The sequence below is a fragment of the Alosa sapidissima genome, chromosome 20 (assembly GCF_018492685.1).
Source record: "Alosa sapidissima isolate fAloSap1 chromosome 20, fAloSap1.pri, whole genome shotgun sequence".
Classification (NCBI taxonomy): domain Eukaryota; kingdom Metazoa; phylum Chordata; class Actinopteri; order Clupeiformes; family Clupeidae; genus Alosa; species Alosa sapidissima.
The window spans coordinates 3222112-3236141 of NC_055976.1; the positions used below are offsets into that span (position 1 = coordinate 3222112).

The 14030-nt window shown below is 41.6% G+C and overlaps 1 protein-coding gene across 12 annotated transcripts in view; it reads right to left on the reverse strand.

The window, feature by feature from the left end:
* Window positions 1-14030, reverse strand: part of LOC121694648 (ankyrin repeat and KH domain-containing protein 1-like) — a 37452-nt gene that overhangs the window by 20684 nt on the left and 2738 nt on the right. For 6 of the 12 annotated variants that reach the window (XM_042074873.1, XM_042074872.1, XM_042074866.1 and 3 more), the window contains exons 2-7: window positions 9986-10139; window positions 4677-4833; window positions 4040-4202; window positions 3317-3464; window positions 1832-2065; window positions 1486-1580 (exon numbers count right to left, since the gene is read on the reverse strand). In XM_042074873.1, coding sequence (XP_041930807.1) covers window positions 1486-1580; window positions 1832-2065; window positions 3317-3464; window positions 4040-4202; window positions 4677-4833; window positions 9986-10139 — 951 coding nt within the window. The remainder of the gene's footprint in view (window positions 1-1485; window positions 1581-1831; window positions 2066-3316; window positions 3465-4039; window positions 4203-4676; window positions 4834-9985; window positions 10140-14030) is intronic. The other 6 variants (XM_042074874.1, XM_042074864.1, XM_042074865.1 and 3 more) reach the window with 3 other exon arrangements.

The following is a 14030-nucleotide window of genomic DNA, read 5'->3' on the forward strand; positions in this document are numbered from 1 at the left end:
AGTGCTCAATCCAAGGGGCGGGATAAACGGTTGTCTTTCAAATTCCCTCTGCACGCAATAGGATAGCTCTACAACTCATGAGTCCCATGCTTTTTCCCACCAGCGCAGCTAGTTGATCAAACTTTTGCCAACTTAAAAAAAGCTTAACTTGTGTCGCGCTGTTTGCCAGCAGCAGCATCCATCTTCTTTGTTTTCAAGTAGCAGGGAATTCACACGGAACCGTTGCAACTCTGTCTTCATTATGTTAAGCCCGCCCACCGACTCTATATACACGATGTGATTGGCCTCATAGCCAACAGAGAGTTGCTAGACTACCCTGGCTACAAATTACATTTGCTGCCACTAGGGTGCGTCTAGATTTCTAGGCTAATCTTTGGTACGTTAAGACGGGGAACTTTGATATTTGGTACATGAGCGCTAACTTGCAGTGCAACTCACAAGAAGTAGTTAGCTTTGGTTATCTTCAGGACCACAGCTTGACAGCTTTGGGTCCTTTTTGGAGGCAAACTTCAAAGTCTATTATCCCACTTACAGCACACTGAACGTCATCGGCCTAGACACCATAATTTCCAGGAACTTTTATTTTGACGCAGCACCTCGGTGTGGCAAAACCACAGACTAAACATGCAATAGTGCCTCTCTCATCTAATCTAGTACATGTTCTGAACAATATACATTAAAAAATGTATGCAAAACATGTGTCAGCAGTTAGCTTAACTCAACATCTGCCCTCATGCTAATTTCACTGTCAAGTGACGTGAGTGATCTGGCTTGTAATAATACTTTAACATCACCTGTAATGTTTGTGTTAATACGCACTGATTCACTTCTATACACCGAGCTGCTGGGGCTACACAGGCTTTTCTGGTTTGGGTATTATTGGTGACTATTATTGGTGACTGTAGATCCCCCTTTAGAGATTTGCCGGGCCGCCGTTCTTGAAGCTGCATGGCTGGTCTTCTCGATAGCAGCTTGCTACGCCTATGCTGTATAGCTATGCTAGGTAATTCGCCTATTACAAGTTCGTTTACCATCAAATTGGGCTTCGTAAAGGTGGAAATCTTGCATAGTGTACTTTTAACGTAACCTCTATGTAGATATGAAAAATGAGAAGGTCTGCGAGGATTTGATGCACTTCAATTAGTTGCAGACTCAAAAACAATTTCAAGATGACTTGTTGTGCCTTAACAACACACCAGTGACATTGATATACTGATCAAGTGAAGATTTTGTGGTGGGACTCACAGTCTAGGAGCGACGTTTTGGATAATCATTGTTTAAAAAATTGTAACGAAATGTTATACCTTGTAAAATCACAATTACTACATTTACCAATACCTTTATATGGCCTTAATTTTTGTTACGTTGATTTACTTCCTTTTCATACTCTTTAAAACCCTGCGGACACCCTGTTCTAAGGAAGACCGTTTACAAGCTGAGAGGTCCTCAGCTGCAGTGGTCCGGTCCTCTGCTGCAGAAGCTCACCATGCAGGCCTCCATGAGCGCAGTGTGCATCTCGTCTGTCTTGTGCTCCTGATCCGCCCCAGCCTCCAGTAAGAAGCGCACCATGTCAAGATGGCCTACCGGACAGAGAGAGAGAGAGAGAAACAGCAGATACATCAATGCCATGCCACCTATACCAAGATACCAGCACTCACCAATACGTCACCGATAATAGTCACTCATGCAGGGATCTGTTCATTAGATTTTGTAATTGTAATTGATTTATTTCAACAGGGACAATGCACAGAAAACATTATTAGTAATGTGCCAGGTTGTAGCACATATTGTTGCGGCAATTCATCCATGGGCAAAAGGGTGTCTGTCGCACCTTTGTAGCAGGCCAGCGTGAGGGCACTCTCCTTGAATTCATTGGAGTGAGTGTTGATGCCAGCTCCATACTCCAGCAGCACGCGTGCCACCTCTACGTGACCTGCACTGGCGGCCTCCATCAGTGGCGTGTGGCCGTTCTCGTTGTGGTCCTCGATGTTAGCACCTTCCTTCAGCAGCACCTTCACGACATCAACAAAGCCCCCTGCGCTGGCATATGTCAGGGCTGTGTTGCCTATAGAAATCCAGGGGAAAACATTAAGACCTGACAGACTTGATTGAGCGCACCCATGTATTAACCACAATGCTCAATAGCCCAATAAATCAGAATCGGAGTGTGCTGTATTCAAAAAGAAGAATGAAGAACAGCAATGCATTCCCATGTAAAGCCCACCCCCATGCATTAACCTCATAGCTGAAGAAATCTTGCTAAATCAACGTATAAACTTTGGTAAATAGGTGAGAAATGATGGTAGTTAATTCATATTCATCAGTACGGTTATTCTCTCCTTAGTAGCCCAACACCACTTGGTGAGAATACATACTGTAGCATTCATAGAAAGCTTTCATTGTCATCAGCTTAAAGGTCCAGTATGTAGGAAACAATGGAAAATAAATGGTAACCATTCCAAAAATGATCACCATATGTTCTCAGAGAGTAAGGAAACACGATGAATTGAAGTAATGGCTTATTTGACAACATCACTATAACCTGTAAAACCCCGTAAAACCCATGAAAAAAAATGAGTTACGGGGCGGAATCTCTTGGAATTTTCGTTTATGTTTTGAACGATTAATTCTAGAATAGTGTATTGATAATGGGCTGGCGAGTCCTCCTATGTGTTGCCAAATTAGCAAAGGCCAACTGTCAACTTGCTTTCAGTTGTAGTCATGAACGCCTACGAGAGGCAGGCAAATTTTCTAAATTAAAACAAGAAACAAATTAAGTGGACATCGGAGGAGCTTACCGATATGGCGACGTCTTTGTCAAAAAAAGAATATCAAGTCTGACGCAGAGCTGGCCATATTTCTCCACGACAGGTAGCCTAGGCTAAACTTCATCTGCATCGCTAACTTCAGCTAAATATGTTATATTGGTTAGAGAAGTATGTTTTTGTTTTCACTGTTTCTGTAATGTGTAGCTGGGTCATAGTTGGAGAAATGTTAAAGCAGCTGCAGGTCAACTAACGTTATTAGCTAAGTCTTAATTACATCTGGCAACCCAGAAGAGGCTCGCATCTGGTAGTCTTGAGAACGTTCACCAGTGTTTTGTTTTTTGGCCTACAGAACGTTCGGTAACAATCCTACAAATCGCACCTTTAAGTTTTGCACAGTGCCACATTCGAAAATTACCTCAAGCACATCTCATTTTAATTGCTATAAAACGGTCTCAAAAATATTTTAAAGTAAAATGTATGTGAACAGAACAGCATACATATAATAAATCTGATTGACTGATTTATTCTAAAAGCCTGTAGATGTGCACCTGTAGATGACTGTGCGTTGACGTCAGCCCCATGCACCAGTAGTAGTTTAACTATGTCCACATAGCCGCCGCTGGCCGCTGCCATCAGAGGGGTTATGTCGCCTTTAATGCCCCGGTCCTCTACATTGGCATGCATGGCCAAGAGCACCTGTGGACAGAGCAGGCAAAGATCTGAAGAACAGTAACAAGACCTTTTACACAACAAAAGGAAAAGACAATAGTAGCAGGGATTGGTGGTTATGTTTAAAGATGCAACAGGTTCTACAGATGAATGCAGTTGCTTATTCTAATTATTTACTGGGGTCTGAATTTATTACACTATCAGAAAAGCAAGAGAGATCGGCCCCAGCCGTGGCGGAACTGGCTGGGACACCTGCACCGTACGCCGGCGACCCAGGTACAATTCCCGCCTCGTGGTCCTTTCCGGATCCCACCCTGACACTCTCTCCCACTCGCTTCCTGTCATTCTGAACTGTCCCATCACATTAAAGGCGTAAAAAATATACTTTCATTTTTTTTTTTTTTAAAAAGCAAGAGATCAACTGAAACACCACCTTTCTAATCGAGATATCAGAAATCCTCTACGGTGAATAATATCAACAATTCACATACGCACATCCACACAAACCCATGGGCGTAGCTCTGCAGCTCTGAATAAACTGCCCTCTACAAACAATTCATATTGACTTGTTGACACCACCCGACACAAACACACATAATTACCTGTGCAAGTTCATAGTAGCCAGCAGAGCAGGCGAGGCACAGAAGGCTCTCGCCCTCCTCCGTGTGCTCGTTGACGCTGCGACCCTCGTCCAGGAGCTTGCGTACGGCGTTGACATCCCCATCTGAGCAGGCCTCAGCTAAGCTCCGGCTGAAAACAACCAGACTGCTACCATTACTGCCTCAGTGATGTGACAGACACAAACACAACAGCCACCTACTGTAAGAAATAAACCCCTTATACATTACAAATTCTGACATAGATGTTGCTGTATCTTTTAAATGTAGCAAGTAAAATGTATTTCAAATAAAAATAAAAGCCTACCGCATACTACAAAACACATCAATACAACTACATTAAATCACTGGGAAGCTTTCCCTGGTTCCAAAGTCTGTAAATAAATTAAATATCTTTGTTGAAGTCAGCTTGAGGAAAAAAATCTTGATGAAACTACAATTGAGCCCTATATTCTTTAACCCCCATAAGCTAAACAGAACACATGAGGTCTCTCCACTGGGTTCTCAACCCAAAAGGCAGCAAAGATCATGTGCTTTCACTGACTTAATAGTTTGTGGACAAGGGATGTACTGCTGATGTGTGATGGTGGGGTGTTGTAGCCAGAGTGCAGGGGATCCATACTTGTCTGGTTGACCGGCGTTGAGCGTGTTCTCGGCCCGCATACGCGTGAGGGCGGCCGCTGCCTCATCCAGTGCGCAGCTCACAGATGATGTCAGACGCCGCAACACTTCAGGATCTGCAAAGGCTTTACCATCCGCAGTCGAGAGTTTACCAATGCCTGCCGAGGCCAGGGGTTCCACACACGCATGCAGAGACACAAAGCACACAGGCAGAAGGAGCCAAGTCAGCAATCAAACACAATCCAGGAGTTAGTGGCAGCCTTCAAATACACACTCACATATGCACACACAAACACACTGAGAAAAACACTTGTATTGGTTAATATATTTTAAGTCTAAACAAACATCACAGCTGGTGAGCTTGAATTTAGCATGCAAATCCACACTGACAATTTCAAATACTAAAACATATTATTGAAACAGGACACTGCAGTTCCACATGATGATGATATTATAATGATATAAATGTACTGTACAGTTACAAAGCAGTGCTTTAGGTATACATTTTATTAAATTCTTCACGAGTTGGTAAACATTTAACTGCAATTTTTATTGCACTCATTACAGACCTATTGACTGAGTCCATCATGTCTGTGCACTCAAAATACACAAAATGTCATAATGATCCACAACCCAAATGTTCAAATTTAGCCTAACTGAATGATGGGTTAAGGCAGGGTTATTCAACTGCATTACCAAGTGGGCCAGACAGGACAACCACTGGGCCACCCAAAATATGGCATTGCTAAAATGACGGTTTATTACTTGATGTTGACGGCTATGTACTTGTCAGTCCCTGGAACTGCCGGTTTTTATCATCAATTTTGCATTTCAGAGACAGAGACATGGTTAACATTAGGCTTTAACATTAGGATTACTGCTGCCAATGCAGGAATTACTGTGTTGGTTATGGGTTCGTAAATTGCTCTGAGCACACTGAAACTTTTTAACCGTGCGTTATTCTATTTTCAGAGTGTCCGATTGAATTTACGAACACACCCTATATCTGGCAGCCCAGTGTGATAGGCGCAAGCCGCACAACATTGTTTACTTTAGCAGGAAAACACTGCTGTCATTTTATTTTATTGATTTTTATCGTAGTCATGAAAGCCAGATTTGAAGGCAGTTTGCGGGGGGCCGCAGGTAAAAATCAACGGGCCGCATCCAGCCCACAGGTTGAAGACTCCATCACACATTCCATCCTCAACAGATCAGAAATGATGAGGATGATGATTATAATGCACAGTCCATAAATTGGGTATATGACTTCTGGTCCCTTTAGATATGCTACACTATAAAGAGCTTACACGTCTCTCTCTCTGGTATATGTCATGATTGTGGCTGCCAAATAAAGTCTCTGACCGTCTTCGTAAATGTCCTGTGTCAAGTGAGGTTAACATGAGAGCTCCTGCCAGCGGCTACACCCTTGCAAGCATGTACTCACGTCACATAGGCCAACTCATAATGGAAGGACTATTCTTTATTTCTCGCCTTTAGTGTTGCAGCTGGTTAAACAAAGGCTCTTACAAGCAAAGAAAATGTGTCACAAAATGCAAGTATATTTTATGGAACTACTCTACTTTCAACAATTTCTACATAATGTGCCACTAAGTGAGATATCTATGGAGATCATATGGTACACAAACATAACCGTAAAAATACAGTTTTTGATGTTCCATTTATGTGCACTATTTATACAACTGTGTGTTCCCAAGTCAGTAGTGCGTAACAATTCAAAGTCTAATTTGTAACGAGTAAAAACAAAAACATATGGTGTGACAGAAAAGCTCCTGTTGGATAAACTTGACTTAGAATGAATGGTATATGGCCCATTTATACAGGAACTCATGACAGAAGACATGGTGGCAGTGGAACTTTTTTCCTCAATGAATTTTAAATGAGGTAAAAAAACTGAAATGGTCAGAGGCAAGCACAGAGCAATGCAGCGCTGCGCGAGACCCCTGTACACATGTGTCTTTTCTTGCTCTCTTACACACAGACTGCTGGGGGGGGGGGGGGGGGGGGCAGTTAACTTCAACAGTAAAGACACAGTTGTTGTTATTGTCGAAACTGTATTTGTCTAGTTAAAAAAGGGTCAGGTTCAAGAGAGGAAGTCATCATGCTGATCACTCACACTTTAAATGCATGTATGTGGAAAAGGGGGAGCTGTCCAACTTCTACCAGTGACCTTGACCGAAGAAAAACAAACATCCCACAGACCAAAACAAAAGATAGAGCCTGGGGTGCAACTGCAAAGTTTGACTTCCCGGAAGTCCTTGAGCACATTGACAAATAGCTTTTTTCCCCCCAAATCACTCCTTCCCCTCTACCTGTTAAGTATTTGTAGGGTAAATACAGACATAAAAAGCTGTAGACATTTTAATATTGCGCTGTTAAAGCGGTGTGCAAGATGGTTTTAATATAATCCAAACTCATGAGGTGTCAATGTTTTATGAATCAACAGAGGACCTGGATGTCCTTGTGAGAGGATATTGCCACACAATGCTTCACGTTCTGTTATGTAAACCAACCCACCGCTATGACAAAGGTTGGTGAGAATGTATGTCCTCCAAATACAAGCCAAACGATTTGTAGCAGTAGTCACTGGGCCTTCAGAGACAAAAAGAAAAAAGCTGCCCATAGTTCTCTCACGCTCAGCGGACAATTCTCTGCTCCCGGCTCCTTCCTCAGGCCTTCAAAAAATGAAATTACTACTATCCAGATCACATCCAAGATCATGAATTGAACCAAATTATGACCGTAATCAGGGACGTCAGTGTATAATTACAATACTTTCATCTTCCAATATGCGGACTGGTGTTCATGATGTAATGCCACGGCTAGGATAGGCTTTCAGTGATGTCTCATGTGATACTGTGATTTCATCCTGGTTGACACCAATATCAGTTTCCCAAGAACGGGAAGCCAGTAATCCACATGCAAGGAATGGTACCCTGGTTTATGGCATGTAATCAATACTAGATTCATGTTAGCTGTACTCAACATTCTTTGTCCCAACTCACAATGCACCATGAATGCAACACTTCTATCAGATTAGGCACCTTTCCACAGCATGATCTTAAAGGACTTTCAAGTGGCTTGAACATTTACATATTTAGGAGTAGCCCACTGCCCAGTCCTTTTTGCTGTTCCACCATGGTACAGGAACTACTGGAACTACACTATGACCACGCCTAAGCTTAATTATTTTGTTTATTGACCAACATTTTTGAATCTTTTTAGATATCGTTTGGAATAGGATAACCTCAAGGTCAATTTAACAGCTGAACAATTCTACAAACACAGTTTTATGAACTTCTAACTGAAGACGTCAGCCCTACAGTTCCTGGCTTTTTCACTGTTTGCATTCGCACCGCCAATAGGCATACTAAGTTGAGGTATGGCATAAATTAGGCTAATGATAACTGTCAGTATAGCATGTATGTATAGTAGGCTACCATACATAATAAATTGGAAAATGTAGCCTACCACTCATAAGTAATAGTCCCTTTTGCACCGAGTAGTAGGAACATAGTCATTGGAATAGTCCATTTCTAAATCAGTTCTACTAACTAACTAACTAACTACTCTCCCCCAAGAATCGTTTTTCATTTGCATCCGCACTGGCAATACGAATCGGTAGGAAGTCGTAAGTGATGTAAGCATGACGATTTATAGCATCGTCACTTGCTACAGGATTTAAAATAGGCACCCACTCGACTCGCCAAATTTGACTTAAGCAGCCTACATTTTGCAATTATTGGACGTTGCTTATTGTTCTAGTTATAAAACACTCTTCACGATGACAGCAATGAGTTAACAGACATTCACTAAGATGTATAGCCCAGCAGCAATCTATCTAAACACCTTTATGAAGTACCATTTATTATATGTTGTCAAATATTGAAGTTGTAGTAAGTTTACATAGCTTAAACTGTCCCCATGCCTGTTTTGTCCCGGCCAGACGCACGTTCGACTTTTGCTCAAAATCCTGAACTGTTTTGTTCAGAGCCAAAAATGCAACTGTTGCAAGGACAGATGTAGGTTGCTAGTGACAAAATATTTCAGTGTGGTAAAATGTGTTTGTCAATGACATTTAATTAAAAAGTGTTTCATTTGGAGCAGAGTTGCGTTCTGTATGCCGTCCATTCTCGTTAATAAAGTCTCTGACAGTAGTATGTTTTTGTATATTTTGCTTACACAGGCAACGCAGATTTTAAAGATGGCACGCATGCGAATGCATAATGTTTAGTGGGTGTGACTTATGAGTTGGGCCAATCAACGCAGACTTAGGTCACGAAGGGTACCTATGCAAAGGGAATAGACCCTACCCTGAGGTAGGAGCTGAAAGAGTTATAGAAACTGTGGTCAGAGGAACTTAATAATAAATAGCCCCCAATTCAGTCCTGTCCGATTGCCGAAAAAAAAACAAAATGTTCTAGGAACTGAAAAAATTAGGCTACTGAAGTTTACTGAAAGTTACCACAGCTAACATAAAGGCTAAAATAAGCTGCACCGAACACAGCCTACATAGCTCTACTCCAGTGGCAAATACTCATGTTTGTCCAGGTTATGGTAGCGATCGAATCAGTGGCTTTTTGTTTTGGGAAGATCAAATCGACTTAGGGTAGCAGCTTATTTTATCACATGAACATAAAGTAATGAAATAGACAGCAATGTTATTTAGCCTAACTTTACTGTAGTTTATTGATAAACTAGAAGATCACGGTATCAAGAAGCACTCAAAAAAGTATCAGTATTACTGCAGCATTTATCATGTGAGCGTAGTCGTAGTAAACGTAGTAATAGTAGTAAAATTATTTTTATTCAAATTTCTAAAATTGGCATTGGTTGGCTATTGTGCTTGACTAATCAAGATGTACGTCAGTCATGTTTTCCCGGAAAAGCAGGCCCTACCCTGAAGTAGAAGCTAAAATGGTTATTGAAACTGTAGTCATAAGAACTACAATTGTCCCCAGTTCCATACAATCCAAACACGGTATAAGAACTACAAAAATTCCCTACTCTGCGATTAAAATATGTTCTTGCCATTTATATAAATGGTGCTGCTAGTTTTCTTCAACTCACGTTGCGTTTAAACCAATAAACGTCCACCATTATCGCAAGCCCCACCCAGCAGTTTCAGGGCCAGACAGAAGTACCTACAGCAAAGAGGGCTGTTTCTGCAGTCCAAACACACAAATTAGCAAGCCACCATAAAACAGCCTGGTAGTCCAGGCGGCAGAAAGGAGTCTACTGTTCAATCCCACAAAAGGTGGGCACACACCACGCTTAATCATCCTCTCATACCTGCAGCCTCCAGCAGGGCCTCCAACCGAGCCTGCGTCTCTGGGTCCACCGTCCGCAGGTCTACACCATCTGTAGCGCTGGAGAGGAGCAGTTCAGACGCCGTCTTCATGATGGGGTTGTCCAGGTCCTCCTGGTCCAGGATGAAAGACTCCACCTAAGGGACGATAAAAGAGTGTGTTAAAATTCTAGAGCCAAATCAAAACAGCTGTGGGCATCTCATCTCAAGACATACCGACCATAAAATTAAACACTTACGGTTTTGCTCTTAAAGTGTGATTCATTAAAACAAGCAGATTATCTATTGTATTTGTAATACCTATGTTTTCATCAAACCAAATGTGTAAATTGGCGGTTATTAAACTGTGAGGTTTGGCTGTTTAGCCATTTTGAGGGTTTTTTTCCTTTCCAGTCTAAATATGGGTTACCAAGCCTGGCATGGCCTGAACCTAGCCTGGAAGCCAGTCGCAATTTACCACAAAATTTGAGGGTGTCAAATAACTTTATTGCCATTTCCAGATAGTCTTTTGTAGATATTGCGCTCTCAATAATTTATATCTTATCTTAAGAAAACGGAATCTAAACATCTTGCTTCTCCAGCGGCAGCAATTTTGTTGTAAACAAAAACAAGTGTGCTCATGTGACGCAGATGTCCACTTCACTGTTGCTCATTGGTCAATCATCGTATGAAGCCCACCTAAACGAGCTCCCTTGTAGCAAAGGGAACTCAAAAGGGTCTTGCAATCACCCTCCTTAATTATGTTATTTAACTATGAGCTGCCGGGCATATTGTTGTGAAAACTAAAGTGAATCTGACATCAATTCATACCTAATGTAATTCATCACCAAGTAGAATGGAGGCAAGTTATGGGAGTAGACATTTAAATGTATTTGGTGACCCTACATGTTGATATAAAGAGAAACTATGCAGTTTTGGCAATTTCTTCGCTGTTTTGTCGCTTTTTGCTCGCAGGTTTCTCTGCAGAGCTCCCTCTACAGCTTCAGAGTTTATATTTTACGACACTCCTCAATCGTCGGTCTGCCGTTTCCTCTTTCCCTGTTCCTCCAACAACGGTTTACTCGCTTTCTGCTTCTTTTCGCTGGCTCTGCCATGACAAATGTCTGAGAAACTCCATCACTACCTTTTCCTAGCCGGTGCCTGGTGTGCATGTGTGTAGTGCAGTAAAGCAATTTGTTACATCGCGAGGCTGCAAGACTTTCTTTCTCAGGCGGCCACCATTCAACCCAAAAAAAGTCATATAGCCATTCCAATGACTCCGAAGCTGTTGAGTTAAAGTAAATTAAGCTAAAAAAAACCCTACATAGTTCCCCTTTAACATGCTGATCCATCACCTACTCACTGAGTATGTAAAAAAACTAAAAAAAGGTTTTTAAATATTTTGATTTACAACTATACACCAGGTAATGAGGGCTTAATGTAATGAACCTAAATAGGCCAAATCTACATGTGTCAATTAGTCAAGAAATGTTCCTCATCTAGTTTGTTTTAAGCTAGTTCAAAGCAAAGCAAAATGTCAAACCTAAAAACAGGCAGAGGATCAAATATCCAGGTTTCCCACTCTAAGTGAAATGTAAAATTTCATGACAAAAAAAAAAAAACTAAATTTCCAGTACCTACTATATAATTTAGGGTACAATAAACAGACCAAAAACAGTTGGGTAGCATTCAAGAATCTTTTACTTTTTTAGAGCGGGAGATGAATAAACAAAGTTGTCTGGAATAGACCTTCCAAAATTCCATGATATTCCAGAAATTCCATGACTTGTGGGAACCCTGAATATCTGTGTTGGTTTTATTATGCCATTGATTCCCCAGAGTACCCAGAAATTTTGTGTAATGTGTAATCACAACTTCAGAGTTAGCAAACTGCAGTAGATAGCTATCATATGCTGTCCCACATATATACTCTGCTAGGTTTTAATTTAAAGAACCTTTGTATAGCTTTTCTGACATTCTCTTCTTTTGAGACAAAGGTAGTCAATGTCTACAGGGATAAGACTCTGGTCTCAGGTCTGTGTATGGTAATCAGACTCTGAAAATGGTAATGGCAAAAAACATAACCTGGTTACGAAGCATTCAATGTATTGAGGTAAGGACATACCCAACCAATTTGAACAAATAATCTGCCTGTCATTCATTGGTGCAAGCCAGGGCAGTGCACATGCAGGAAGAGGGACAACATACTGGGGTGCATTTATCTGCTTGCCAAATTCTGAAACACCTTATGTCTGGGAAAAGCACCTTTACACCTTTAAAGGGTCCTACAGGCAACATTTTGTAATGCACAAAATCCACATCTTCAATGTGCTCTGGTTACTAGAGCTGCACGATTTGGGGAAAATATTGAATTGCGATTTTTCTGACAGATCTTGTGATTTGCAATAAGATTTCTGAATGAATGAATTGATTCAGTTCAATATTTCAAATGTCTCTTTAATTTGTGCTACCCCTGATTGGTGAGCACGCCCGGTGCACAAGAAGCACAGCCCCCTGACTGACTGTGAAGCTCACCAATCAGAATTACTGTGGCCCCTCACACACACCCACCAACCATAAGTGCCATATTCAAGGAGGATGAAACAAACGAACGAAGTCAGAAATGTAAAAAAAATAATTATGCACGATTATTTGTAGCTTGGCAATTAGGTAATTGCATTGATTCATATTGGGATTACACATAAAAATAACACCAGGTAGGGATGCCTGTCAGATTAGGATGTTTCTAGTTTGCTATCTGAATGATACATGTATTAATACATCATCAGTGGAAGACTTGCACACCCATAAAGAGCATACGGTATAAGTATAAGTATATATACTCTTTTGATCCCATGAGGGAAATTTGGTCTCTGCATTTATCCCAATCCGTGAATTAGTGAAACACACTCAGCACACAGTGAGCACACAGTGAGGTGAAGCACACACTAATCCCGGTGCAGTGAGCTGCCTGCAACAACAGCGGTACTCAGGGAGCAGTGAGGGGTTAGGTGCCTGCCCTTAGCCGTGCCTACTGGTCGGGGTTCGAACCGGCAACCCTCTGGTTACAAGTCCGAAGCACTAACCAGTAGGCCACGGCTGCCCCCATATACTTCAATCCTAAAAAAAGATGAGTTTCTCCTCTTTGCATTGGTTGTGTCTGCCATGTGTCCAGAAGAGACATGAAGACTGGGGCGTGGTGAGCTCTGTGGGGAGGTAGTGACCAGAAGTGACCCTTGCAGCATGGAACAGGGAAAAACACCACAAAGCACATTGAATACACATGCCTCTCACTTGGTCTTCTGACCATTTGACAGCTGTGTCAAATAACCAAGGTCGAGACCATGTCAAACAAGACACACACAACACAGTCAAACCTCTTTAGAAACTGGGCTACAAATTAATTAGCCAAACTTAAACTTTATTTATAGAACATTACTCACGTCTTAATGCAAAAACATCTTACTCTGGTGAAACTATTTTCATGTAATGTAGCTTACTGTCCTCATGACGATGTAGAAAACTACTTGAATATGTGACATTGTGTCCTACTGTATTAGCTAGTCTCTGAGACTGCAGAACATTGGGGCTTTTCCTTTTTGTGTAACAATCTTGCTGATGCAACACGGTCATGCCAATATCAATTACCTGCTTGTTTTACATGAATAGGTTTTTTCTCCAACGGTCTATTTATCCGTGCTGGAACGAGTGAGGGCAACTGCTAATGGAGGGCAGAAATGTGGAGGGACATGAATGTAAAGAATGCAGTGCACAATGACCTGTGGGAACTGTAGTCCAGCAACATCCCTGCAGAGCAACAATGAACAGGATCCTCTCCCAGTTAATGAACTACAGTTCCCAGAATCAAATCCGCCTTGAGAGCAGGAAAGGCCTGGAAAAGCATTCACCTAATCCTGGACCTCAAATTTTAGCTTTGGCCTAGAGCAGTGAGCTCTTGGCAGGGATAATACTTAACAAAAGCCTCTGCAATGGCTGTTCCTGAAGGCCTCTCACACAAGCTATACATGTCTTAAGGAAAATAAGGATATT